This window comes from Crocodylus siamensis, chromosome 4 (genome assembly GCF_052110815.1).
Source record: "Crocodylus siamensis isolate JL-2025a chromosome 4, ASM5211081v1, whole genome shotgun sequence".
Taxonomy (NCBI): Eukaryota; Metazoa; Chordata; order Crocodylia; family Crocodylidae; genus Crocodylus; species Crocodylus siamensis.
Genome location: NC_143398.1, coordinates 88313193 through 88340287, shown reverse-complemented (window position 1 = coordinate 88340287; position 27095 = coordinate 88313193). Strand labels below are relative to the sequence as shown.

General features: G+C 46.1%; 6 protein-coding genes and 1 pseudogene across 6 annotated transcripts; 4 read left to right on the top strand and 3 right to left on the bottom strand.

The window, feature by feature from the left end:
* Positions 1-1992: 1992 nt before the first annotated feature.
* On the top strand, positions 1993-3564 carry LOC149866019 (histone H4). The gene has a single exon (XM_090042793.1). The coding sequence runs from the start codon at positions 3247-3249 to the stop codon at positions 3556-3558; it is 312 nt and encodes a 103-aa protein (XP_089898919.1). The 5' UTR covers positions 1993-3246; the 3' UTR covers positions 3559-3564.
* Positions 3565-3893: 329 nt separating this feature from the next.
* Positions 3894-4546, bottom strand: LOC149866018 (histone H3). Its single transcript, XM_090042792.1, has one exon. The coding sequence runs from the start codon at positions 4391-4393 to the stop codon at positions 3983-3985; it is 411 nt and encodes a 136-aa protein (XP_089898918.1). The 5' UTR covers positions 4394-4546; the 3' UTR covers positions 3894-3982.
* A 101-nt stretch (positions 4547-4647) lies between these two features.
* LOC149866017 (histone H4) lies at positions 4648-5662 on the bottom strand. Its single transcript, XM_090042794.1, has one exon. The coding sequence runs from the start codon at positions 5628-5630 to the stop codon at positions 5319-5321; it is 312 nt and encodes a 103-aa protein (XP_089898920.1). The 5' UTR covers positions 5631-5662; the 3' UTR covers positions 4648-5318.
* Positions 5663-12318: 6656 nt separating this feature from the next.
* Positions 12319-12957, top strand: LOC149866016 (histone H1.01-like; annotated as a pseudogene).
* A 380-nt stretch (positions 12958-13337) lies between these two features.
* Positions 13338-14451, bottom strand: LOC149866015 (histone H2A-IV). Its single transcript, XM_090042791.1, has one exon. The coding sequence runs from the start codon at positions 14449-14451 to the stop codon at positions 14062-14064; it is 390 nt and encodes a 129-aa protein (XP_089898917.1). The 3' UTR covers positions 13338-14061.
* Positions 14452-14765: 314 nt separating this feature from the next.
* LOC149866014 (histone H2B 7-like) lies at positions 14766-15883 on the top strand. The gene has a single exon (XM_090042789.1). It carries the CDS (start codon positions 14781-14783, stop codon positions 15159-15161), a length of 381 nt encoding a protein of 126 aa, XP_089898915.1. The 5' UTR covers positions 14766-14780; the 3' UTR covers positions 15162-15883.
* Positions 15884-16079: 196 nt separating this feature from the next.
* Positions 16080-19339, top strand: LOC149866013 (histone H3). Its single transcript, XM_090042787.1, has one exon. The coding sequence runs from the start codon at positions 16215-16217 to the stop codon at positions 16623-16625; it is 411 nt and encodes a 136-aa protein (XP_089898913.1). The 5' UTR covers positions 16080-16214; the 3' UTR covers positions 16626-19339.
* The last annotated feature ends 7756 nt before the right edge of the window (positions 19340-27095 follow it).

Genomic DNA, 27095 nt, shown 5'->3' with positions numbered 1-27095 from the left:
CTGTCAACTTGGGGCTTAAAAACCTCTGAGGATGGAGATTCCACAATCTGTCTAGGCAACCTGTTCCAGTGCTTCACCACTCTCCTAGTAAGAAAATTCTTCCTAATATTTAGCCTAAACTTTCCTTGCTTCAACTTGAGACCATTGCTCCTTGTCCTGTCATCTGCCACCACTGAGAACAATTTAGCTTCATCCTCTTTGGATCCCCCTTTGGGTTAGTTCAAGGATGCTATCAAATCCCCTTCAGACTTCTCTTCTGCAGATTAAATAATTCAAGTTCCCTCAGCCTCTCCTCATAAGTCATGTGCCCCATTCCTTTAACCATTTTTATTGCCTTCTTCTGAATTCTTTCCAAATGTTACACACATTTTAAGTTAAGACCTTTGAAAATTGCTAACACAAATCTGTTACTGAAATAAAAGTAGTGCTGATGATACTAAAATAAACAGCTATTTTAAAATTGTATCTAGCTGATTCTATTACTTAACTGATAGTGAGAACTCTGAAAGTAGGCTAAGTTCCTAAGTTCCTTTTGATATAAATTCATGAAGAATTAGATTGTGTGGATATATATCTTTTCAAACTCGCTCAGAAATCCTCCCATGCTGCTTTTCTTTACCCTTAGGACCAACATTTCTATTTACCTACTGCTTAATTAATTTGACATACGTATTTTAATAATGGTCAGGAACAGTTTATTTGTGGTTTCACAGTCCCAGGGCTTTATTCCTTGGCCGGATACAACTGATATAATGGCAGACTTATACCAGCTATGGGTCACATATTTCCTGGCTCCTTACTGAAATTTTGGATCTGCTTGACATGTGGGGAGAAGAGATGGCAAACTCTTCTTGAACAACCAGCACTAATATAAACAGAGGTATGAATGCAGAGTTCAGCAAATGGTTGAAGAGGGTCGCATCAAAGGCAAGGAGCTCAAACGATTTATGTGAAAACAAAAACACAACCTCTGGAAGTGGTCTACTAATCAGTCCTTACTAAAAGGACCTGGATAGCATTTATTTTGAAAATACCAACAGTTGTAGACATTGCTGCCAACATTATGGAGAGAATGGACTGGGAATTATTTAGTATAGTTCAAGTTATGCCTTCTTTTTAAGCATACATAGACAAAAACAAAGCAGATATTCCAAAGGTAATTCCAAAGGTTTTTCAAAGGATACTCATCCATGGACTAATTCTGTTGTCACTTAAATCAGTTCAGTGGGTCTTGAGAAAAATACTTCTGTCAAAACTGTTATGTGATTGAGGAGTGTTTCAGAAAGCTGATTTATCTTCAAATATGGTATCAAATTGGTTTTCAGATGTTCCTACTTACAAAGGTTATGGTTTCAAACACCTTTTTTGTTTTATTTGTATTGTTTATATGACATATTAAGACTTTCTAAGACTATGCTGAAAATGTTTCTGCGTGTGTCATTTCCCCACAAGTCCTCCATTTCCCTCTGGAGATTTTCTAAACTATAATCTTCTGAGATACACTTTAAAAAAATATCTCTTTGAGGAAGGCCTTAATCTAACTGATTTCATAGAGAAACAATCCAAAGTATTTTAACATCCCTAAAAATGTTGGTAAAACAAGGCACATACCTGTTATTAGTCACATAGCTATCTCTTCACATAAGGGTTGAAAGACCTCCTACTAAGATTATTTGGTGTTAAACAGAACTCCCAGGAAAACAAATGATAAGATCAAACATATACAATTAATATCATACAGGGGTTACAAATTAGATGTTGAACATCTTTTGTGTAGCACCCTTAACCACTTCTGGTTCCATTAATTTGTCTGCTGATATGACATACTGTGGGGAACCGTCACTATATAAAACACCCCCTACCATCTGAGTGCTCTGTAATACCTTTTATAAAATAATAATTACCACAGTATTTGTGAGGTAAGAGACAAATGAGTTAGACTAAGAAAAAAAATCAGATCAGGAGGCAAACTAAAATGAACCCTTTCCTATCTCTCTTTCTCTCTGAATTCCTATCTTAAATTATATTTCTGCTTCTGCTACTCAAAATGAATGAACCAGAAAAGCCACAAGATGGAAGCAAAGCATAATGAAAAACAAACCTATTCAGAATTTCAGGATTCATTTAAATGAACAAAGAAGTTCAATCATTCTAACCTAAGAGTACAGGAGATGAATAGTCCACCCCAACACTTCTTGAGTGCCCTGGAAGTGAGATTTGAAAGGAAGGGAGAGGGAATTTTTTAAAATAAAAAAAAATTGTAGAGTGCTATAAACATTTATATAGAAAACCGAGGCATTTTGAGAGAATAACTTTCTCAATTTCCTGTATTTTTGCATCTTTTTCTCCACATCCAGGTACATAACTGAAAAAACGATCTCTTTATAGTACAGACAGTGCTTCTAACAATACATTACAAATGGTACACGGCTAGAGCACCTTCTGGAGCCAGAAAGGAGTCTAGATTTGAGCTATGGCCTTTCATTCCTGTACGCCAGTAACTCATAAGACGGCCTTGACAGCACTAGCAATAAACAACTGAAAGGAATCGAAGAAAAAAATAATGCCTGTGAGGCTATTCTCGGGATTCAGTTTCGAGGCATTCTGTAGCAGATCGATTGCCGGCAGCCCTCCTTTGTTTAAGGTTTGCAAGATGGCGGAGAAGACGGCGAGGAAAGGGGAGGGCGGTATGGGAGAAAAGAGAAGAGGAGAGGGAGAGGAGGGATGTGTCTGTGAAGCCGGTTGGCCAGATATTGCTGCAGTTTCTTATTTGAAACAGAACAGGATGTCCCCGTCCCGTCCCCTGCGCCGAAGACTCGGCGGTGTCTGCCACAAGTGGGATCACAACGATGGGAAGGGAAAACACGAGTATGACACACAGTGCACGCGAAAAGGCTCCTGTTCTGTGCTAAGGGGCATCTTGGGGAGACGTCCATCCTGCCGGCAAAGGAGCAGCGGCACTGAGCGCGGTGCCGGCGCTGGCTAGTGGGTATAAAACTCCAAAAGAGGAGTTCAGTCCTTCTGACTGCGGCTGAGAGAGGAGTCTCACCAAACCGCGGTGGCGCTGCGCCGGAGCCGCCTCGGGCTCACAGGGCAAGGCGGCAAGGGAGCGTGGGGGAGGGGAGAAGCGCCGATCTCGCGCCTTTTTTCTTTTTTCAGTTCTCAATCAGGTCGGACCGCAGGCAATATATACCGCGCTGTCCGCCAGTCTCCTCACAAACAGCTGGCACTGGGTAGATTGTAGTCATGTCTGGTCGCGGCAAAGGCGGAAAAGGGCTAGGGAAAGGCGGCGCCAAGCGCCACAGGAAGGTGCTGCGGGACAACATCCAGGGCATCACCAAACCGGCCATCCGGCGCCTGGCTCGGCGCGGCGGCGTAAAGCGCATCTCCGGCCTCATCTACGAGGAGACCCGCGGGGTGCTCAAGGTTTTCCTGGAGAACGTGATCCGTGACGCCGTCACCTACACGGAGCACGCCAAGCGCAAAACCGTCACCGCCATGGACGTGGTCTACGCGCTCAAGCGCCAGGGCCGCACCCTCTACGGCTTCGGCGGCTAAACGGACGCGGAAAAACCCATCTAGCAGCTACATCAATCACAACGGCTCTTATCAGAGCCACCCACACTTTCACAGAAAGAGCTATTTATGCTAGTTGTGCTATGACGGTATTTTAAACGTGTTTGGGCATCGTGCTATTTATTTGCCATTTTTTAGCCTACTTTCTCTTGCCTCCTTTTTGCGTTTATGTTGGTTTGCCTAGCTGAGTGGGGCTGGCAGCGGTGTGATAACAGACTTACTGTCCCAGACATTAGAGAATTCCTCCTCCCCGCGGGCAAGCAGTGAAATAAAAAAGCCTAGATTAAATTTTAACGCATTAAGGTAGTCAAACTAACAGCTCATTTTATCGAAACTGTGGTGGCTCTGAGAAGAGCCTTTGGGTTTTCGGTGGTTACAGGGAATGGATGCAGCCTTGTGAGGGTCTCTAGGCCCGCTCTCCGCGGATGCGGCGGGCCAGCTGGATGTCCTTGGGCATGATGGTGACGCGCTTGGCATGGATGGCGCACAGGTTGGTGTCCTCGAAGAGCCCCACCAGGTAGGCCTCGCTCGCCTCCTGCAGCGCCATGACGGCCGAGCTCTGGAAGCGCAGGTCCGTCTTGAAGTCCTGCGCGATCTCGCGCACCAGGCGCTGGAAGGGCAGCTTGCGGATCAGCAGCTCCGTCGACTTCTGGTAGCGCCGGATCTCGCGCAGCGCCACAGTGCCGGGCCGGTAGCGGTGCGGCTTCTTCACGCCGCCCGTAGCGGGCGCGCTCTTGCGGGCCGCCTTGGTAGCCAGCTGCTTGCGGGGCGCTTTGCCGCCGGTCGACTTACGAGCCGTCTGCTTTGTGCGGGCCATTCCCGGTAACTACTCCAGAAACGGGCTGAGAAAGACTGTTACGGACCTCCGCTCGGGAACAATAAGATATAGCTAAGATCAGCTTCCTGATTGGCTGCCGAGATCGCGCCAGTCTCATTGGACAACAGATGCTTCTGTTTTTTTTAAAAAACCGAAATCCTTTGATTTCCCTTCTGGACTGAGCCAGTGCATTTCTTCCGTCTCCTTTCAATACCTCCCGGGCCTCAGTGTTTTGAAACGGTATGGAGAGATGTAAGATGGTTTAAAAGCTGAGGTATATCGCGACAACCCTTTTCTAGTCACCATCACCTAGCTCAACGGTGCCTCCTTTCTCTCCCCTTTCCATATCCTTCAAATCATCTTGCTTTCTATTTGGGTCTTTGCGGATTTATTCTTAGTATATAGTTATGTATGCTCCTTATACCTCACTGAATGGCTTAAGACTGCTTGGAATTAGGTGCGCTGGGCTTGAAAACGGCCGCAGAGTACAGCGCACCCTGCGGCATACAGAGCCGAGGAGACCTTGGATACTGTGCCTCCCCGGCACCGCCCCGAAATGTAGCTCCCTGGGTCAGCCGGGGCATGACTAGTAGAACAAGTTCAAATTACAAAAACTCCTGTTACTGGAGGTGTGTAGGTGTACTATGCCGTATTTCGACCCCCCTGATTTGTTACCCGGAACTTTTGAGAAAAAAAGAGCAGCTCTTTTCACTGCTCCCCGACCCCTAAGCGCACGTTTGCCTCCTTTCGCTTAACTAGCCCATTAAAACAAAAATCGAGATTAAAGAAAAGTGACTATTACACTCAATATAAAGACTACACTATTAAAACAAAGTATTAATAGCTCTTCCTGTGAAAGTGTGGGTGGCTCTGAAAAGAGCCGTTGTGATTGATATAGCTGCTAGATGGGTTTTTCCGCGTCCGTTTAGCCGCCGAAGCCGTAGAGGGTGCGGCCCTGGCGCTTGAGCGCATAGACCACGTCCATGGCGGTGACGGTCTTGCGCTTGGCGTGCTCCGTGTAGGTGACGGCGTCGCGGATCACGTTCTCCAGGAAAACCTTGAGCACCCCGCGGGTCTCCTCGTAGATGAGGCCGGAGATGCGCTTCACACCACCGCGCCGAGCCAGGCGCCGGATGGCCGGTTTGGTGATGCCCTGGATGTTGTCCCGCAGCACCTTCCTGTGGCGCTTGGCGCCGCCTTTCCCTAGCCCTTTTCCGCCTTTGCCGCGACCAGACATAACTACAATCTACCCAGTGCCGGCTGTTTGTGAGGAGACTGGCGGACAGCGCGGTATATATTGCCTGCGGTCCGACCTGATTGAGAACTGAAGAAAGAAAAAAGGCGCGAGATTGGCGCTTCTCCCCTCCCCCACGCTCCCTTGCCGCCTTGCCCTGTGAGCCCGAGGCGGCTCTGGCGCAGCGCCACCGCGGTTTGGTGGGGCGGGGCGGGGCGGGGGCATCATCCCCTCTCTCAGCCGCAGTCAGAAGGACTGAACTCCTCTTTTGGAGTTTTATATCCGCTAGCCAGCGCCGGCACCGCGCTCAGTGCCGCTGCTCTTTTGCCGGCAGGATGGACGTCTCCCCAAGATGCCCCTTAGCACAGAACAGGAGCCTTTTCGCGTGCACTGTGTGTCATACTCGTGTTTTCCCTTCCCATCGTTGTGATCCCACTTGTGGCAGACACCGCCGAGTCTTCGGCGCAGGGGACGGGACGGGGACATCCTGTTCTGTTTCAAATAAGAAACTGCAGCAATATCTGGCCAACCGGCTTCACAGACACATCTCTCCTCTTCTCTTTTCTCCCATACCGCCCTCCCCTTTCCTCGCCGTCTTCTCCGCCATCTTGCAAACCTTAAACAAAGGAGGGCTGCCGGCAATCGGTATTTCATCTGAAATGTGTAGTCATTTTCTGTTCAAGGACGGGGGTCGGGCTGGGGTGACCTGTAAAGATCCACATAAAAAAGGGTATTCATTATAAAAAGAGCCATTTTTATTATTACTTGCCTCAAAGTGGAGAGAAATAAGATACAGAATTCCTTCCCCCCTACCTCCCCTTGAAATCTTTCCTCTGTATACTTTTTGTTTTCTGGTTGATATAGAAGTATAGAGCACCATTTGTTGTTGCTAATTGTGTGATGTTTTATTATTTTATTACGGACATCCTTGCAGATGTTGCTTAGCCAATTCATACTTATCCAGATCAAACATTAAGGCCAGTTTAATTTTATGCTTGTATACAAAGGTCAGGCATGTACTGTGTTTGGATTCATCTTGTATTTTCCAAAAAGTTCTGTGATATGTGATCAAATACATTTGATTTCATCAACATAATCTTTTCATTTTTAGCCAATGCCCTACCTTGATTTCACAGCCCATCCCTTAACTTCACCCCTTTTAAAAAAAAAATTGTTACCTGTCTGTTGCAGAACTCATGTCTGTTTCCTGCACCCTTTTAATGCCAACATTTTTAATGTATTGTGTAAAGTCATTTCTGTAGCAGTCATGGGAGAAGAAAAAGAACTCAGTTCAAAGAAGTTGAACTGTCAGAACTTTTTTTTTTGCTGAGAGAGTTTACTTGTGATACAGTTTATTTTCTGCTGTAGACTCAAACTCTGCTCCCAGACCTCACAAAAAGATATTCAAGGAACTCTTTAAAATCATTGTTCAAACTCGAATTAGTGCAAAGTTAAGGTTGACTGGCAGTATTTTGCTCCCCTCCAGGAATGCATATGCTCCTGCAGTTATGCGTTTGAAAGCCAAGCAATTAAGTGATAAACCCTCCCTCAGTAAGAAATCATTGCACAGTTACCCCTTTTTGCCCCGAATGATTAGCTTTTATTAAAAAAAAACACAAACAAAACTGTTTGGTAAGTTGCTTCTCTAAGGGGCAGGGATTCATAAAGGAGTCAGTTTTTCTTTTTTGCTGCAGCTCTGTTTATGTATCCTGCCATTTGCAGTCCCCTCTTGTAGAATAAAGGATTGATCCTGAGGCTCTTTCAGCCGGAACCCTGACCTTTAATCCCACTCTGTAGGCTTCTTCCATACTTTGTTGTCCCCTAGAGCCATGCACCATTACAGATGGAGTTTGTATCAGGCTTTCTTTTAGACTTGTCCCTGATGGTATTATTCAGGCCTAGCATTTAGGGAAAGGAGCACAAGTTGCTTGTAGATATGGTAAATGGTCAATTCTTCTCAATCGGATTTTCATCACATCTCTGCTGATGAATGAAGTCTGAGAAAATAATTTTGAGATACGTATGTGACCTGGTTTATATATCTCAATAGATGTGCATGATGTCCCCTCTGCCTCCTCGAAACTCTGGCAGGTATTTCAGAAGAAATAATTGCTTGCACAAATGTGAACTATTTGCAAGCAGAGGTGCTAAACAATTTGTATTATGACATATTTTCTAAAGTGATTGTTGGTACCGGTCAAAAGCTGAGCTCAGTATTACTCATATTATATGCATTTTATGAAGGTTGGAGCTTCATTTTTCCCATTAGCTTTGCACAACATGTTAAAACATTCTGAACATTAAAAATTATTTTGAGTGTTAAGAGGAAAGTCCCGGATTCTAAACTTGTATTAATAGCTGTACCTCTCCCCCTCATGAATTTCAGCGTTGCTTGAAAAGTAGCAGATTGATTTTTAAAGCACATTAAGATTTTGGGTACTACACATTGAGACCTCCTGAATGTATTTCTCCTGCCTTTGGGGATAATTTGTCTTCACTACAACTTCGGATGATCAGAATGGAAATTTGCTCATTATAGAGCTTTCTGAAGCTCTATAAAGTTGCATACTCTGCAGAATTATCAATCAGATCCCAATTTGAGGTTGGTTTGTCCAAGCAGAATGCTATTACATTACTTGATAATATACCAGGTTTTGCAGGGGGATCTAGTTAAGAAGTGAATGTCCTGCAGATGTGTGGGGCATTTGTGTAACTGGGCTTTTTGAATTCTGCAACAGCTATTGATTGAATAGGTATGGCCAATCTATACCCTCCCAGTCACTGAGTTCATTAGAAGAAAATGACACCACTGAATAACAAAGCAAGCCTGTGTAAATAATCATGATTCTTTCCTGGTGGTTACTTAGGGGGGCAACCTAACTCCAAAATGTCCATGCCAGGAATCAAATTAACACCCCTTTAAAGACAACTGCATGATTATTATCACAGTATTTCATTACTGTGATTGTGAGAGACCTTTCATACCTTTTTCTTTTGGGGGGCATGACATCCTATCCTAACTACACAAACTCTGGCAAGTAGCTGTTCAATATGATACTCAGCAGGTTCAGGATTGTGAAATTTAAATAATTTGGAGCTTAATGTGGAATTTCTGCCAGCACATACTAATGGGGACTCAGAAGTAAGGGCATCTGAAATCTGTCATTTATATTCCACATAATATTTGTAAAACCAAAGGGGAGGCATTTAATAGATTACGGACTGAAGTGTTGTTTTGTCTAGACAGAAGTATGTCAGCACTGGACATGCAAACCTAATTAGAGATAAGTCTGCATGCCATAAGTCTGGATAGTTTAAGAACTGAATGAAGAGGAGATCTGAAAAGATGTTTCTGGTGTTGATTTAACCTCATGCAATAAGCAGGATCCCCTTTTACCTCCCCCCTCCCCCCCCCCCCCAAAATGTTATGTTGAATGAACATAATTGTGCGTGAGGGAAATCATGGAATAATGAAGTAAGGTCTCTTTAAAGTGTTAATACTTACTGAACTCTTTAAAAAGAGAAAAATGATGAGGAAGCAGGAAAGGGGGAGGTGGGGCAACTTGAAAACAGTGCAGTTCACCAGCTCAGTAAGTTTTCGGTATTAGTAGTAGTAACAACAGTAGTAATAAACAGTAAAGACCAAAAAACAAGACTTGGTACAAGAAAATGGTTCTCCTGTACTTTCCAGTTGTTTCTCTTTTGAATACTGGCAGAGGTGAACTAAAACAAGACTAAGGTAAACAGAACCACTCATCTGCCCACTGAAACATAGGAAACATGAATTGGCCTTGCACAAAATTATTTTTTTTCTGGAGTGATTGTTTTGTTTTGTGTTGGATTGTTCTGTATTTTAGTATATGTAACGTAGCGATATAGTATATTTAAATACATGTAATTTCACCCCTTCCAATGGTGAGGAAATGTTCTCACTTTCTAATGGAGAGAGTTTTTACTGGCTTTTAGTGAGTTTTTTTCTTAAGCAGTCCAAACTGCCATTTAAATAAATCATCAGCCACAATATATTATGTCAATAGGGAACCATTCCAGGCATTCAAAGTATAAACACGAAAGAAAAAACACATATTCTGCTGAAATACGGGGGTGCTGCTAATTTCTGATGAAACCGAGACGTCGCAGCTTCATCCTCCCCGCCGAGGTTTTAGGGCACGAAGCTGGTGCTGGGGAAAATCATGGAGGATACAAATTATGTGTCAGGGAAGCTGATTGGTCAGAATTTGCTGCAGACTCCAAGCTGCTGAATCAAGCTGCTGCAGTAATGTCAGCCAGGCTTCACTTTAGGACTAAGAGTAACCCTAAGTGGAACTTGCTTCTCGACCTGGGATTGGCCCGTTTAAATATAACCCCCGTGCAAGAAAAATACAGTTTCCAAGAAAAAGGGCGGGAAAATGAGTACTCGCCGGGCCTGGTGAGCTTGTGAAAAGGTCCTGTCTGGGGAACAAGGGAAAGCCGGGGAGGAGCATCTATAGCAGCTCTTCATAGGAATGGTCTGCAAGCTTCATTGCTTCTTGGCCTCTTGGAGGTTCAGATAAAGTATAATGTGTTTTCCTAGCCAAATAGGGACCAATTCAATATTGCCAGTCAAAGTGGGTTTCTACTGGAGTTACAATAGGATTCGCTCTTAGTATCCTCAGCTGAGCTTTATTTGATCTTTTATTAAGAAAAATGTGACATGAAAATAGGAAGAGACTTATTCCAACAACCTGCCTTCTCTGTGTTTTCAGTCAGAGAGGTTCAATACAGATATGCAGGCAAACAGAAGTTTCTTGCTTGTAAACTAAACTTGTAGCTGCTACTAATAGCAAAGTTGTAAGGTTTTTTTCTCCCTCCTAGGAAACTGTATTTTAGTTTAAAATGTCAAGCAAAGGAAAGCTGGTAAAGGGACAGGAAAAGGTAGTTCTGAGTGCCCCAGAAATTGCTGAACCGGATAGTCCTCCACTGCCTAGACCCACAGTGACAGGGGCATGTGTGTGGAGAGACTCACAGAGGTGACTTCCAGGCAGTGGTGATCTGTGACTCTGTCACCTACACTGGAAGTGCCAAAAGAAAGCCTGCTGTTGCTACAGATGTGGCTTATGGTTTTAAAACCTGAGGCACATTCTTTCGAGGTCTTCACATGAGTGCAGGCTATCTACAACACCAGGCTGCAAGCACATAGGCATTCATCGCAGGTGCTATATTGTATTATTATTATATTCCCTTTATCTAAAACCTCTCGCTCTTTTACACACACACACACACACACACACACACACACACACACACACACACACTCACACACCCTCCAAATCTGTGTTGTGACCAATATGGTTAACTTGACAATCCAAAACACACCTTTACAGTTGCACCATTTCTCATTCCTATTACAATAACCTTGCATGCCTGTCACCACAACCTTTACCTGTCACAATCACATTTCTTTCCCCCACCCCCTCCCAATCCCCTGCTGGTTTCCCCAGTCCTTTCATTGTCACTCTTGGTCCTGCCACTGAACAATCTGTGCCAGTCCCTTCTCTTCTGTATGTGCCCTGCCATTTCCTCCCGTGTCTTCAATCACTTTTCTGTAGTGTCCCTGCATCTCACTCAGTCCCATTTTGATGCAGTCCTCAACTGAAGGATTCCAGTATCTGCATATCAGTAGGTTCCTGGTTTTCTGCAGAGCATTCCTGAAGCAGGAGATGTGGTGGGTGAAACCTGTCTGACCTCAGAACTAAAAGCAGGGGAACCCGTAGTCCTGGTTGATTAAAAGTGGGGGTGTTTCAAACCCACCAGAGATACTCTCTGATATCATCTTGGTCAGATCCACCAATTGCCTCTGAAATTACTGAAGACCCTTATAATGTCTGTGAATGTAAGCAAAAGGTCATTGTTCCTTATAAAAGTTCAAAAACAGGTTAATATTTTGAATACAATTAACGTAAGAGCAATTTGCTTCTCTTAGTCCTACATCAAACCACTGTTGATTGCAAGAAGAAGTATCAGCAGTGGGGTTTTTTTACTACCTTGGGACAATACCCCAGTGCTATTTAAATGAAAGCCCTGGTGTAGTCTTTGAATAATATACCTGATAGAAAAAGAAGGAAAATATTTAAATGACTAGTTTGGCTTTAGATCTCTTGTTTTCCAGATTTCTGTCCAGTTTCTGAGGTCTGGTGCTACTTCCGTCTTCCCAAGGTAGATTTTTAATGAACACAGATGAAAATTACTAGTGTCCTTCTCTAGTCAGGAGAATGCATTGCCAAGACCAGTGCAGCACTATTTCTCCGGTGGTATTTACTAAGGTGCCTTTGTAATTTGAAAGCAACGCAAAACTTTGTTTCTAAGGTGTCTATCCAACATAAGGAAAAGGCATTTGTTTGTTCTTTCTTAACATAAGTTTCCTTTTTTTTTTTTTTTTTTTAAAGTAGGGAAGTATGTGTAAATCTCCTTGCACCTTCATCTGGATGAGGAAAAGAGCAGTTTGGTTACAGCTATTTTACATAAATAGCTTTGTCTTCCCAAAAGAAGCACAAGTGAAGCAGGAAGATGAATTCTTTCTGCCTGGCAGCTGGGAAGGTTCTTCAACATACCAATCACATGGTTTCTCCTCCCTATAAATAGCAGGGATCTGACTTGCTTTTTTTTCCATGTTTTTGTTTTTTGTTTTATTGGTTTGAAAACCTTTATAATCATGTCTGAAATAACACCTGCTGCCCCTGCAGCTTCCACCATTGCTGTCCCTGCCCAGCCTCTAAGGCTCTAGATAAGAAAGGGAAGAAGGCAGCTACAGGGGGCTCCAAAGCCTGTGAGCCCTCATGCCCCAGCATGACCAAGCTAATGATCACCTAGGCCAAGTTCGCCTCCAAAGAGCACAAAGGGCTCTCGCTGGCCTCCCTAAAGGAGGTGCTGGCAGCTGAGGGCTATGATGTGGAGAAGAACAACAACTGCTTTAAGCTGGGGCTCAAGAGCCTGGTGAGCAAGGGTGCCTTGGTACAAGGGTACTGGTGTCTCTGGCTCCTTTCAAGCTGGGCAAGAAGCTGGGTGAGGCCAAGGAGAAGGCACCCAAGAAGCCCACAGTCATGAAGCCTGCCAGCGAGACCAAGAAGCCCAAGGCGGCAGTGGCTATGAAGAAGATCTCCAAGAAAGCCAAGAAGCTGGCAGCTGCCATGGCTGGCCACCACAGCCAAGAAGAGCATGGCCAAGAGCCCCAAGAAGGCCAAGGCTGCTAAGCTCAAGAAGACAGGCAAGAGCCCAGCCAAAGCCAAGGCAGGAAAGCCTAAGGCTGGCAAGCCCAAACCGGTGAAAGGAAAGGCAAAGTAGTAAATTCATTGGAGGAAGAAACATCAAGGTTCTTTTGTGAAGAAACCCAAGGGCTCTTTTAAGAGCCACCCGCCCCATCTGGAAAAGAGCTGAAACACCCCTCTCACACCATGCTGATCTATAGTTGCAGCAGCACTATAATTCCAAACTGAGCTCACCCTGAAATAAATCCGTTGCCCCTTCCAAAAAACTCCCATCTGCAGCTCCTTGCCTTGCACATTAGGGATACACACACCACCCCGCTTTATTGCATTCCACAGGTAGCTACCATTTCGCCAGGAAGCTAAAAGTACCTATCTGAATAATCTAAAGGAGTGCAAATCCTCTATAACAAAGCTCACTTGCCCACCCACCAAGTCATAGTATTTTATCTTATTCCCCCTCTCCCGCTTTTTTTTTTTTTGACGGCCAATCTTCCTATCCCCTCCCCCGCCAGTTTGACGGCGAGAGAAACTGTTGCTGATTGATTTAGAAACAGTATCCGGCTTTCTATTTGGTTTGTTCCGAGGTGGGGCTTTACCGGACGAAGAGTTTGAAAAGACCGCGCTTTGTAGGGATTGGTTAGAAACATTCTCCTCTCCTCCCCTCCCCCACTTGGGACTTATTCCGTCTCTGACAAGGAGTCGTCCCGCCATTAGTCTGCAGTTTTAGGATTTTTCGGGACCCATTTCCTAAAGCCAAGCTAACCCCTATTTGTAGTCAGCGTTAGACTGTCCCTTCCCACTGACCCCTTTCTGCTCTGCTTGCTTTTATTTCTTTTCCCTGCCTCCGCTTCCACTCTCTTGAGCTTAACAGGACTTGCCGAGTGACCTTCAATTAAGTTCTGAAACTTGTTGCTTCTCCCTCCCCCACCTTTAAACTAAAATTAGAAAAACTGATATAGTAGATTTAATAGAAAACTCAAGAGACTAATAACTAAGGCTGTGTTTTTAAAAAGACATAACTACTAGTTTAATGGTTATCGCTCAGAACTGACCCACCGATAATACACATCTAAAACTGCAATACGACTCTCGTTCTACAACCAGGACCCTAAGAAAACTAGTTATCCAGCTCTTTTCGGACACTGTGGGTGGCTCTGAAAAGAGCCTTTGGGGTGTTTTGTTATCAAGTTTTACTTGGCCTTAGCCTTATGGCTCTCGGTCTTCTTGGGCAGCAGCACGGCCTGGATGTTGGGCAGGACGCCGCCCTGCGCGATCGTCACTTTGCCCAGCAGTTTGTTGAGCTCCTCGTCGTTGCGGATGGCCAGCTGCAGGTGGCGGGGGATGATGCGCGTCTTCTTGTTGTCCCGCGCCGCGTTGCCCGCCAGCTCTAGGATCTCGGCCGTCAGGTACTCCAGCACGGCCGCTAGGTAGACCGGGGCCCCGGCTCCAACCCGCTCGGCATAATTACCTTTGCGGAGCAACCGATGAACGCGACCCACCGGGAACTGCAGTCCAGCCCGCGAAGAGCGAGACTTGGCCTTAGCCCGCGCCTTTCCTCCCTGCTTGCCACGGCCTGACATCCTCGCTATATAACAGCACAAGTTGAAAAAGTGAGAAAGAAGAAAAAACTCCACATGCCTGCAAATTGGATCCTGCCTTTTTTATCTTCTGGCTTGGGTTGAAAAAGTCTCTTGTGATTGGCCGAAAGCCGTGGGTGCACAGGCAGCCAATGAGGAGAATGATTTTTTGGTCCAATAGAGGCATACAGTGAATGACGTCATGGGAGTGAAAGTCCAATAGCAGGTTAAAACTAGACTCCCTTTATTTGCATGATGCACCTATAAATAGAGGCGGCTCTAATTGAGTTCAGGTTGTTGTTGATCTCAACGGGAACCGTTCAATCGTCAAGATGCCCGAACCCGCCAAGTCTGCTCCAGCTGCGAAGAAAGGCTCTAAGAAAGCGGTCACCAAGACCCAGAAGAAGGGGGATAAGAAACGGAAGAGAGCCAGGAAGGAGAGCTACTCCATCTACGTGTACAAGGTGCTGAAGCAGGTGCACCCGGACACCGGCATCTCGTCCAAGGCCATGGGCATCATGAACTCCTTCGTCAACGACATCTTCGAGCGCATCGCCGGCGAGGCCTCCCGCTTGGCGCACTACAACAAGCGCTCCACCATCACGTCCCGGGAGATCCAGACCGCCGTGCGCCTGCTGCTGCCCGGGGAGCTGGCCAAGCACGCCGTGTCCGAGGGCACCAAGGCTGTCACCAAGTACACCAGCTCCAAGTAAATCTGATTATCAAACGCATTCGAAATGGCTCTTTTAAGAGCCGCCCACCTTTTCAGTTAAAGAGCTATTATCGCTATTCTTTTCCCTTCCCTCCCCTTCCCCCGGCGTGGTAAGTAGAAATTTTGTTTCGGCTTTAATAAAAAGATGCATTTTAATTTATAGTAAGTGAAAAGAAGCAGCTGCATAAATGATTATCAGTTACATCGTGGCGAAGTTTAGGCAGTTTCATAAGGGAATAAGTCATAAAGAGCAAAATCGATGACTCTTAGCAGCGCCATTTTCCAGGGTTTCATCTCCCGCGTACTATGGTAAACAAATGAAATCTGAATCACTACTCAACCTTTTTATACGTTTCCTGTGTTCTGGCCCAATCATTACACAGGTCCAGTAGGGAGGAGTACTATCACCTACTTGCTGTATGTGTATAGATCCGTAAACAGTACGGGCGTGCACATATACGTGAACATGTGCATTTCCACCCCCGTTTCTCCTGTTCTAAATGGAAGGATGCAGGCAGCATGCGTATGCTGCTTTACTTTGCGAGATCAGCGGAGAGAAAGCACTTGTTACCTCAAGCACCCCACATTTTTTACAACCTAGAAAGAAGACTGCTTCCTTCCCGTACTGCAGCTCGCCTATGTGCTATGAATTCCTGTGGCGGGAGTCTCGGCTGGGTTTTGCTGCAGTGAGAGCTCATAACTTGGGTTGGGGATATTCAGAAGCTCATGGATTTAAAGCAAAAATAAGGGGGAAGGAAAAATGGAGAGCGCGGGGGAGGGGGAAGCGTTTCCCGGGTGCCTGGGGAGGAGGAGGTGTTGGTCGCGCACGCGTACTGCGAAACGCGCACCTTGAGGCAAGGCGTGAAGAGCCGTTTTCCTATTCTCCCCCCCAACTGCGGAGCGCGGGCTTTTCAAACGTTTGAGATTGACCAATGGCGTTTGTGTTTTCCCGTCAGCCAATCAGGGAAGGACTTGGGCTATAAATACTGGCTCCTACTAGCCTCTCACCTCATTCTTGTTCTTTGTTTTGTGTTAGTGACGTTCTGTATCTGCTATGGCCCGCACGAAGCAGACAGCGCGCAAGTCGACCGGCGGCAAAGCGCCCCGCAAGCAGCTGGCTACCAAGGCGGCCCGCAAGAGCGCGCCCGCCACGGGCGGCGTGAAGAAGCCGCACCGCTACCGGCCCGGAACCGTGGCGCTGCGCGAGATCCGGCGCTACCAGAAGTCGACGGAGCTGCTGATCCGCAAGCTGCCCTTCCAGCGCCTGGTGCGCGAGATCGCGCAGGACTTCAAGACAGACCTGCGCTTCCAGAGCTCGGCCGTCATGGCGCTGCAGGAGGCGAGCGAGGCCTACCTGGTGGGGCTCTTCGAGGACACCAACCTGTGCGCCATCCACGCCAAGCGCGTCACCATCATGCCCAAGGACATCCAGCTGGCCCGCCGCATCCGTGGCGAGAGGGCGTAAAAGCCGAAGACTGCCCCTACCTGACATTCTGAAACCCAAAGGCTCTTTTAAGAGCCACCACAGCCGCACTGAAGAGAGCTGTATCAAGCTTTTGTATGGCCTGTGTGCGTGTATGTGTTGTGTGTGTATGGGTGCGCCCGCGGACACCCGTAGTCGGTTTGATTCATGTTTTTGCTTTTAGTCTTAAGACCCTGTAGAGCATAATGGTGTCTGTAGTGTTCCCTGAAACTAACAGCTTACGGGTGCTTTCTTGTAACCCCAAGGAGACTCGGTTTCCTTGTTTCGGCTGCATACAGTACTTGCTATGCAGTACTGCACTTCCTCCCTTCCCTCCCCTCACCCCCGTCAAGTAAGAGGCTGGGGTGCTTCACACTTAAATATCGGTGTCTTAACTATTCCTGTGGTTGAGTAGTAGCAGTATGTGTAGTATATGACCTGCCGTGTAAAATATGGGTGATGCGAGGTTTTCCGTTCCTTACGGTTTTATAGGCTAGGAAACACAATGAATGAAACCGCAGGTTTCTAAATTATATGCACCGTGAGCGTATTGTAACGCCCCGGATAGCTTTGGGAGGGGGCAGGAGGACGTGTGGGAGACTCGCGAAATAACCTGTTTGGGAAATGCTGTTTGATCCCCGAATCTGAGAGACTTGCGCTTCAGCCACCAGAGCAAGGACCGCGGCGGTGTCCTTGGCTGCTCTGCTCTCAGCAGCGAAGGCCACTTCGCATCTCCTCCTATATCAGTCCTGGGGTCTAGTACAGGGCGACCAGCCCTGTTTTCACTGCTCACTTTTTTCATCCCTTTCACTTTTTTTGCCTACAGCCACAACTACCAAGCGTTGGGGGTGGAGAGGGTGACGCTGTGTTCCCTGGAGTCACCCGGGACCAATAATTTAAAAAGCAGCTGCAAATTCGAGGCTTTCTTCCCCACTCGCATCGGTTTCCCAAGATGAACAATAAAACTGCTCATCCTGATGAGCCTGATGTGTATACCGTGCTTCCTCAAGGAGGAAAACGCGTCCTATTTAGAAGGTGACACTGAAGGTAATTCCTATATTAAAAAGGAAATGCAGTTTTTTCCGTAGTCGGGATTGTAGCAAATGTTACCTCAGGAGAACTCTTTCTAATCGGGATTTTTATTTGCGTCCTCCGACTCCCTCTGCCCTCCAGTACTTGTAGGTTGTGCAACCCGGTCAGTCATGCATGCTAGTGAGCACGCTAAAACCGTCTTGTGTCGCCGTCTACCATAAAATAACTCTTTTCTGTGAAATTAAGTTAAAAAAAAATCAAGTGCTGCCCCAGGTGCTCTTGTCATGTGAGGGACAGGTTCGGCTGTATTGTAAGTGGTTTAGATTGAAATCTCCCATTAAGAAGCCGTGAGACAATACATGTAACTCGGAATCTGGTTCCTCCATGTTGGTGGCTGACGCACGGGCTTAGGGGCTTGTTGCTGCCGTCTCGATTCAGCTTCTGTTTCAGGTCCCTGCACCAAATTCTGACCAATCAAGTCTCCCGACGCACCATCTTCTTTCTCCATCTTCCTCGTGTAGCCCTCGCCATTTTCTAAAAAGGAGACAGAGAGAGTTAATCTGCAGTGTGAGAGTGTGTGTGTGGGCGGAGCGGGAAGGGAGGGGAGAGGAGGAGGGAAATGAACCCTTTTCAAACAGCCCCTTAGTCTGTGTGATCTAACTGTTTCCTTCTGATCGCTGCAGCATGTGTCTTGATGGCACAACATGACTGTGGATATATGGTTGCAGAAATGAGCACGGACAAAACCAGGTTCGTTATCTGTGTCTGTGAGATCGATCTAATAAAGCATAAACTGATACTGAAAGGGGAGAAAAGGTATGGCAGTGTTTTGATATCTAATGTACATTTACTAACTAAATAAAGGGTAACCTTTTAGGAGGTGGCTGTATGGGCAGCCTCCAGCATTCAAAAGCAACACAGGAATAATTTTGGAAGATTGTGGATTTTGCTGTGTCTTTACTAACTTATAAAATAAGTACAGGGATACCTCGGAGATATGGCGGGTTTGGTTCCAGACCACTGCAATAAAGCAAATATCGCAATAAAGAGAGTCACACACATTTTTTGGTTTCCCAGTGCATATAAAAGTTAATAGACTACAGTATAGTGTAAACATAAGTGTGCAATAGCATTATGTCTAAAAAAACCAATTAGCTAGATCTTCTGGATAACTTGCTGCAGCTTCTACATCAGCACTTGCTGCTTCACCTTGCACTTTTATGTGATGGAGATGGCTTCTTTCCTTAAACCTCATGAACCAACCTCTGCTAGCTTCAAACTTTTCTTCTGCAGCTTCCTCACCTCTCTCAGCCTTCATAGAATTGAAGAGAGTTAGGGCCTTGCTCTGGATTAGGCTTTGGCTTAAGGGAATGTTGTGGCTGGTTTGATCTTCTATCCAGACCTCTAAAACTTTCTCCATATCAGCAATAAGGCTGTTTCGCTTTCTTATCATTCGTGTGTTCACTGGAGTAGCACTTCTAATTTCCTTCAAGAACTTTTCCTTTGCATTCACAACTTGGCTAACTGTTTGGCGCAAGAGGCCTAGCTTTCGGCCTGTCTCGGCTTTCTACATGCCTTCCTCACTAAGCTTAATCATTTCTAGCTTTTGATTTAAAATGAGAGATGTGTGACTCTTCCTTTCACTTGAACACTTAGAGGCCATTGTAGGGTTATTAATTGGCCTAATTTCAATATTGTTGTGTCTCAGGGAATAGGGAGGCCCATGGAGATGGAGAGAGACGGGGGAACGGCCGGTCGGTGGAGCAGTCAGAACACACACAACATTTATCGATTAAGTTTGCCGTCTTATATGGGTGCAGTTCGTGGCGCCCCAAAACAATTACGATAGTAACATCAAAGATCACTGATCACAGATCACCATAACAAATATAATAATAATGAAAAAGTTTGAAATATTGCGAGAATTACCAAATTACCAAAATGTGACACAGAGACACGAAGTGAGCTGTTGGAAAAATGGCGCCGATAGACTTGCTCAACGCAGGGTTGCCACAAACCTTCAATTTGTAAAAAATGCAATATCTGCGAAGCACAATAAAGCGAAGCGCAATAAAACGAGGTATGCCTGTATATAAATACAGGTAACATGTAGGAGGTGGTTGTATGTGCAGGCTCTAGCTTTTTGTATTCAAAAGCAACACACACAATTCTGGAAGATTGTGGATTTTTCTTGGTCTTTGAGCAAGTTCCAAATATACTCCCATAATTATCTATAATAATTAAATTGTTTTGAAAGTCTAAATCACCCCACACTCATGTTCTACAATTATGAAACCCAATTTAAGGGTGAGAGATGCTGAAAATGGAAATGGTGCTGCTTATTGGTGGATGGTGGGGGAACATTTTTTGAGGCTGGCATGTTTTGCACAAAACCCAAAATGCTGGTACCATAATCAGAATTATTCCTATTGAATTGGCCTGGCTTGATTCAGAATGGCCATATTCTAATGTATGAGAAGCAAGGGGTGTTTTTTTTTATATCTTTTAATAGATACTCTTAGGGAAGGGGTTTGACAAACTTGTGTGCCCATTGCCTTCCATTATGTTAGGGAGAAGGCCAGTGGGTGCCCAAATGCTTGTTAAACTTCCCAACTATTATACAGTTGTCTCAATAAAAGATATCTGAGGAGGAAAAAATAAAAACTTTACTTGTATACTTTCTGGACTATCAGGGCTAAAACAATCCAGCTCCATGTAATTTAGTATAGCATTTTTGTTGTTGCTGTCTCTCCATTGGTACGACACATCTTTGTGGCACTGAGATTCAGAAGCTGGAAGGGGAGGCATTCCTCCCTCTGTGCCCCCCCCTTCCTTTTCAGAAACTGTACCTTTCAATTCCCCTTTGCAATTTTGTTTGAATATTGTTCTGTATAGTTCATCATCATCATTTAAAATGTGTATGGTTAGCAGGTGTGGTGGCACTCTTCTAAAGTTTTTACTCATGGTGCTGATCACCTGGTGCCTGCCAAATTTTAACAAAAAGGGAAGATTCCGCCAGGCAAAGTTTGTATTGCTATATAAACAAACCCAAGGTACTCAACACAAACTAGTAAACAAAAATTTAAGATTAAGATTAAGAATTGGCAAGAAACTCATTATGTTATCAAGATCAACAGCATTAATTGGGATCAAGATACCTCATGATCTTGAGCAAACTGCAACTACATAAGTTAAAAATACAAGGGGCCTCTTAACAAGGAAAAGAGCATGTTACAAGCTGCATTTTGGATGGAACAATGCCATGCACTGGTACAGGCTGGGGGCTGACTGGCTGGGCAGCAGCTCTACAGAAAAGGACCTCGGGGTTACAGCGGGCAGCAAACTGAATATGAGCCAGCAGTGTGCCCCTGTTGTGAATAAGGCTAACAGCATACTGGGCTGCATCACCAGGAGTGTTGCCAGCAGATTAAAGGAAGTGATTATTCCCCTCTATTGAGCACTGGTGAGGCCACAGCTGGAGTACTGTACCCAGTTCTGGGGCTCCCACTACAGAAAGAATGTGGGGAAATTAGAAAGGGTCTAACTGGAGGGCAATGAACATGGTGAGGGGGCTGGGGCACATGATTTATGAGAAAAGACTAAGGGAACTGGGCTTATTTAGTCTAGGGAAGAGGAGACTGAGAGGGGATTTAATAGCAACCTTCAACTACCTGAAGGGGGGTTCAAAAGAGGGTGGAGCTAAACTGTTCTCAGTGGTGGCAGACGACAGAACAAGGAAATTAGGTTAGATATTAGGAAGAATTTTCTCACTAGGATGGTAGTAAAGCACTGGGACAGGCTACTCAGAGAGGTGGCAGAATCTCTATCCATGGAGGTTTTTAAGATCCAGCTCAACAAAGCTTTGGCTGGGAGGATCTAGTTGGGAACGATCCTGCTTTGAGCAGTGGGTTAGACTAGATGACCTTCTGAGGTCCCTCCCAACTGTCATTTTCTATGATTCTAAATTTTCTAGCAGCCTAAGAAATGACAAATATGTAAGCAGGTGAGATTGCTCATTGCCATTTGTAGCACAAATGTGAATATATACAGCAGCCATAACTTCTCTAGATCCCCTTGAACCCAGAGTCCAGATGACTTTCCTCCTGTACAAACTGGTACAGAAGTCTGTTGTTGTCATCCATGGTCTGCTCCATATAAAAATATAGCTTCACAGATGCTGTACAACAGTGCTTCTCAAACTATCTGATGTGGTGGACCAGCAATTTTTTTCCCAGTGGGCCAGGGACTGGTGCCCGGGTCAGCCAGTGGCAGCAACTGCATGTAACAGCGCTACACAAATGCACGACTGGCTGTTTCTTTCTCTTTCCTGGCAACTTGCTGTGGACCAGCGACTGGTGGCTCATGGACCGGCACCAGTCTGTGGACCACCACTTTGAGAAGCACTGCTGTACAAGAAACAGGAGGCTACAACCATATATACAGAATGACACTGTCATCCAACCAGCTTTTGCAGCAAGACCGTATTTGCCTCCAGTCTTCTAAACACATTCCACCACTGTTTTACATTTCAGAGTGTAATTGCATGTCTTACTTGGCCCAAATGTTGTTTGGGTGTGTCCTCAAAAGCCATGACAAGAGTAGTTTCATAGTTTCATAGTTGGTAGGGTCAGAAGGGACCTGAGCAGATCATTAAGTCTGACCCCCTGCCATGGCAGGAAAGATTACTGGGTTTAAACGACCCCAGGAAGGTGTACATCCAGCCTCCTCTTAAAGACCCCCAGGGTAGGAGCCAGCACCACTTCTGTTGGAAGTTGGTTGCAGATCCTAGCCACCCTGACAGTGAAGTAGTGCCTCCTGATATCTAGCCTAAATCTACCCTCTGCCAGCTTGTGACTTATTTCTAGTCACTCCTGGTAGTACTCGGGGGAACAGGGACTCTCCCAATGCCTGCTGGTCCCCCCTGACTAGTTTGTAAATAGCCACTAGTTCCCCCCTCAGCCTTTTCTTGTGGAGGCTGAACAGGTTCAGGTCCCTCCTCCTAGGGCTTGTCCTGCTGCCCCCTGATCATGCGAGTGGCCTTCTCTGGGCCCTCTCCATGTTGTCCACATCCCTCTTGAAGAGCGGCGCCCAGAATTGGACACAGTGCTCCAACTGCAGCCTAACCAGTGGGGGAGTATCACCTCCTTGGACCTGCTTGAGATGCATCTGTGGATGCATGACAAGGTACGGTTGGCCTTCCTGACTGCCTCCCCACGCTGCCAGTCCATGTTCATCTTGGTATCAATGATGACTCGAAGATCCTTTTCTGCCTCTGCACTGACAAGAAGAGAGTTCCCCAGCTTGTAGGTATGATGCTGGTTGTTCCTCCCCAGGTGCATCACCTTGCACTTGTCAGTGTTGAATCCCATCCTGTTTTCATCCGCCCACCCCTGTAACCTGTCTAGGTCTGATTGTAGCCTATTCCTCCTTTCTAGCGTGCCAACTTCCCCCCGCATCTTAGTGTCGTCTGTGAATATGAACAGGGTGCTTTTTACACCCCTTGTCCTAGTCACTGATGAAGCTGTTGAACAATGCAGGCCCGAGAACCGAGCCCTGCAGAACCCCACTGCCCACATCCCTCCAGGTCAAAATGACGCATCCACCACCACTCTCTGGGTGTGGCCCTCCAGCCAGTTGGTGACCCATTTGACTGTGTAGGTGTCGACACCACAGTCCCCCAGTTTTTTAATGAGAATGGGGTGAGAGATGGTGTTGAAGGCCTTTCGAAAGTCCAGAAAGACTATGTCCACTGCTACCCCTGCATCCAAGGATTTGGTGACCTGGTCATAGGAAGCCACCAGGTTGGTCTGACAGGACCTGCTGCTAATGAACCTGTGTTGGTTGCCCCTAAGCATAACCTCCCCTGTTGGCCCCTCGCAAACATGTGCCAGGATAATTCTCTCAAAAAGCTTACCCAGGATCAAGGTTAGACTGACTGGCCCATAGTTTCCTGGGTCCTCCTTCCTCCCTTTTTTTGAAAATGGGAACCACATTGGCCATCTTCCAGTCCTCTGGTACCATGCCAGAGCACCATGAGTGCTCATAAAGCTGTGCCAGGGGTCCTGCAATGACCTCTGCTAATTCCCTCAGCACTCTGGGGTGGAGATTTGTGCAGACTTCCAAAATAATCATGGACAGTTGCAGTATATCAGTAACCAGCTTATTGCTGTGGCATGGACAGAGGTTAGTGGTGGGACATAAAAAAGGCAGATCCTCTAGACCTTGAATGTCACAGAACAGTAGTTTTCAACCTTTGGTCCACGGACCTCTGGGGGTCTGCAGACCATGTCTAAGGAGGCTGTGAACAATTACTATAATCAATCAAAAGCGTGTGAATACCCACACTTACAATTCAAAGGGGTTTGCACCTTAATTTAATTTTTTTAGGGGTCTGCAAATTAAAAAAGGTAGAAAACAACTGTTAAAAATCACAGAGAAACAGGGATGGAAAGGAGTCCCAAAGAGCATTCTAGTCTAATCCCCTGTCTGAGGCAGGACCTTTCCTATCTACCATCCTATACAAAATCATAATCTAACCTCTTAGTAAAACTACAGTCAACCCTGATGCAGCACAAGACATGAACTCTCTAACTTACCACAGGCACAGCAGGAGGGGCATGACATCCAACATCCTGCTTGTGTACAAGGTTGTTAATAAGGACTCAAGAGATCCCAGGTAGAGAGAGGGCATGCCTCTTAGTACAGAGCAAGGCAAAAAAAAACAAAAAACACCAACAAAACAAAATAAGCAAAACAAGAAAAACCAATGTAGCAGTGGTACATGTGTTGCAGCTGTTTGTCCCTGGGGAAATGCATGTGCCTGCACATCTGGATCTAGGCCATTACTCATACTCTTTGGATTTTTCTTACCATGTATTTGTTCCCTGGATTCAGACTGGAAGTTACCTGTCACTGTGCATTGGTCTGGCAGAGGCATAGCTAACTATTACTGAGTTCTAGGTGGTGGCAGCATAACATGCAAGGGCAGCAGCTAGAGGTGCACTACTGTCGGGTGTGATGTATCCCCCCATTTTTTTTTTGTACTGACTCATGTGTCAAGTGACTAAAAAATCCATTTATTTTTGCTGGCAAAAATTTCAGTGCATCTTTCCTGTTTCAAACACCTTCAATGATGGAGATTTTGCAACCTCTCTAAGGTAATTTACTACCTTAACTAACTCCATGATTAGAAAGTTCTTCCTAATATCTTAATCTCACTTGCTGGAGTGTATATCCATTATTTCTTGTCCTGTTCCTACAAAGAACACAATGTGAAACTTTAATATAGGAAGAAAGACATTTCAAACAGCCAAATACTGTAATTATGAATCCCCACTCTATCTCTTCCTGTTATTTTAGCATTGGATTTTTTAATATTGATATAACCTTTCCTTCTGAACCAAGGATGTGTGAACATATAGCCCTCATTATTTTCCTGTGTGTTGTGAACCCAGCCTCAATAAACACAATGGTATGTTAAAGGAAGGATAGATAAGCACCTTATAAACTAACCAAAGTGTGTGTGTTCATGTGGGCATGAGCATGCATCATGTTGCACTAGTTTTTGTGGGCTGAAGCTCATTTCATCTGATGTCTTGATATACATATGAAAACAAAGTACCTAGGTGTGAACATTTGTAACATAGAATATCCTCAATGTGTACTTTTGTCTATGCATCCCACATAGGTATAAGAACAACACTATAGTTTATCAAGGCCTTTCCCCTAAAGGTAAGCATGTGTTCTCTTCTAGGTTGGCGGACCTCCTCCGGCAGGCTTTAAACTAGGCTCGTCGGGGGAAGGGAAAGGTAAGGGCAGAGAAAACATCAGACTGCCAGACCAAACAGCACCCACAACTACAGCTCAGCCCAGACCAACAAGCAAAGCGAACAAACAGGTGAGAGAGGGGCCAGGGTAACGCTGGGACTAGGGGGTCAGTACACACACCCACAGGAGGCCTCAAATGCCTCTACACAAACGCTCGTAGCATGGGCAACAAGCAGGAGGAACTCACCCTCCTGCTGGCTGGCACCAGCCCGGACATAGTGGGGATCATGGAAACGTGGTGGGATGAAACTCATGATTGGGCGGTGAATGTCAAGGGCTATAGGCTGTACAGGAGGGACAGGATAGGAAAGAGAGGTGGGGGCGTGGCGCTCTATATTAAGGAGGAATACACGTCCTCGTTAATTAGCAAGGAGTCAGGGGAGGGGCACTCTGAACTGCTTTGGGTTAGAGTAACAGGCAGTCGAGGGGAAAGGGACTTAATGGTGGGAGTCTACTACAGACCTCCCAACCAGGGAGAAGAGCTTGACCAGGAATTCTTGGGTCAGCTCACAGAGGTAGTGAAGGCTAAGGATGTGGTAGTCATGGGGGACCTAAACTTCCCAGACATCTGCTGGGAAGAACAGTCAGCCAGGTCTGAACTCTCACGTAGGTTCTTGGCCAGAGTGCAGGACTTCCATCTAACCCAGGAGGTGCACAGCCCCACCAGGGGAGACGCCTTGTTGGACCTAGTGCTGGCCACGGGTGATGACCTGGTGAGGGGGCTGCGGGAGCTCGACCACCTGGGCGACAGCGATCATCACCTGCTGGAATTCACCATCCAGCGCAAGGTGGCAAAGGCATGCAGTAAGGCAGCAGCCCTAGATTTCAGGAGGGCAACCTTCAACGAGCTAAGGAGGATAGTTGGGGATGCGCTAAGGTCCCAGAGGGGAGGGGAGCCAGATGTCCAAGGACAGTGGTCGCTCCTTAAGGAGGCGATCCTCCAAGCCCAAAGGAAGGTAATCCCAATGAGGATCAAAGGGAGCAGGAGAGCACACAAGCCTCCGTGGCTCACCAAAAGCATCCGGAAATGTCTCCTTGCTAAAAAGGAGGCTTACACCCAATGGAAAGAAGGGGTCATCACCAGGGAGGACTATTCTGTAGTAGCTCGGGGATGTAGGGGGGTAGTTAGGAAGGCCAAGGCAGAGATGGAACTGGGGCTAGCTTCCCAGATTAAGGACAATAAGAAGTCCTTTTTTAAATATGTAGGGGGTAAAAAGAAGGTCCCGGGTAATGTGGGGCCCTTGCAGGACACCATGGGAAACTTGGTTGTCACACCAGACGGCAAAGCTAACATGTTTAACGATTTCTTTGCCTCCGTCTTCCTAAGTAGGGACCAGAACAGCCACCTCCCTGCTGGGCCCCCCTCGGGCCCCGGGGAAGGCACACCTGGGCCATGGGTTAACGAGGATTTAGTTAGGGAGCTTCTGGAGGGGTTGGACGTATTCAAGTCAGCTGGCCCAGATGATCTCCACCCTAGAGTTCTAAAGGAACTGGCCGAGGTCATTGCAAGTCCCCGGCACAACTTTATGAGCACTTGTGGTGCTCTGGTGAGGTACCAGAGGACTGGAAGAGGGCCAACGTGGTCCCCATCTTCAAAAAAGGGAGGAAGGAGGA

What these genes read in the sequence shown, in the direction of transcription:
- LOC149866014 (XM_090042789.1), top strand. Translation starts at nt 14,781, where the DNA reads ATGCCCGAACCCGCCAAGTCTGCTCCAGCTGCGAAGAAAGGCTCTAAG.
- LOC149866015 (XM_090042791.1), bottom strand. Translation starts at nt 14,451, where the DNA reads ATGTCAGGCCGTGGCAAGCAGGGAGGAAAGGCGCGGGCTAAGGCCAAG.
- LOC149866018 (XM_090042792.1), bottom strand. Translation starts at nt 4,393, where the DNA reads ATGGCCCGCACAAAGCAGACGGCTCGTAAGTCGACCGGCGGCAAAGCG.
- LOC149866013 (XM_090042787.1), top strand. Translation starts at nt 16,215, where the DNA reads ATGGCCCGCACGAAGCAGACAGCGCGCAAGTCGACCGGCGGCAAAGCG.
- LOC149866019 (XM_090042793.1), top strand. Translation starts at nt 3,247, where the DNA reads ATGTCTGGTCGCGGCAAAGGCGGAAAAGGGCTAGGGAAAGGCGGCGCC.
- LOC149866017 (XM_090042794.1), bottom strand. Translation starts at nt 5,630, where the DNA reads ATGTCTGGTCGCGGCAAAGGCGGAAAAGGGCTAGGGAAAGGCGGCGCC.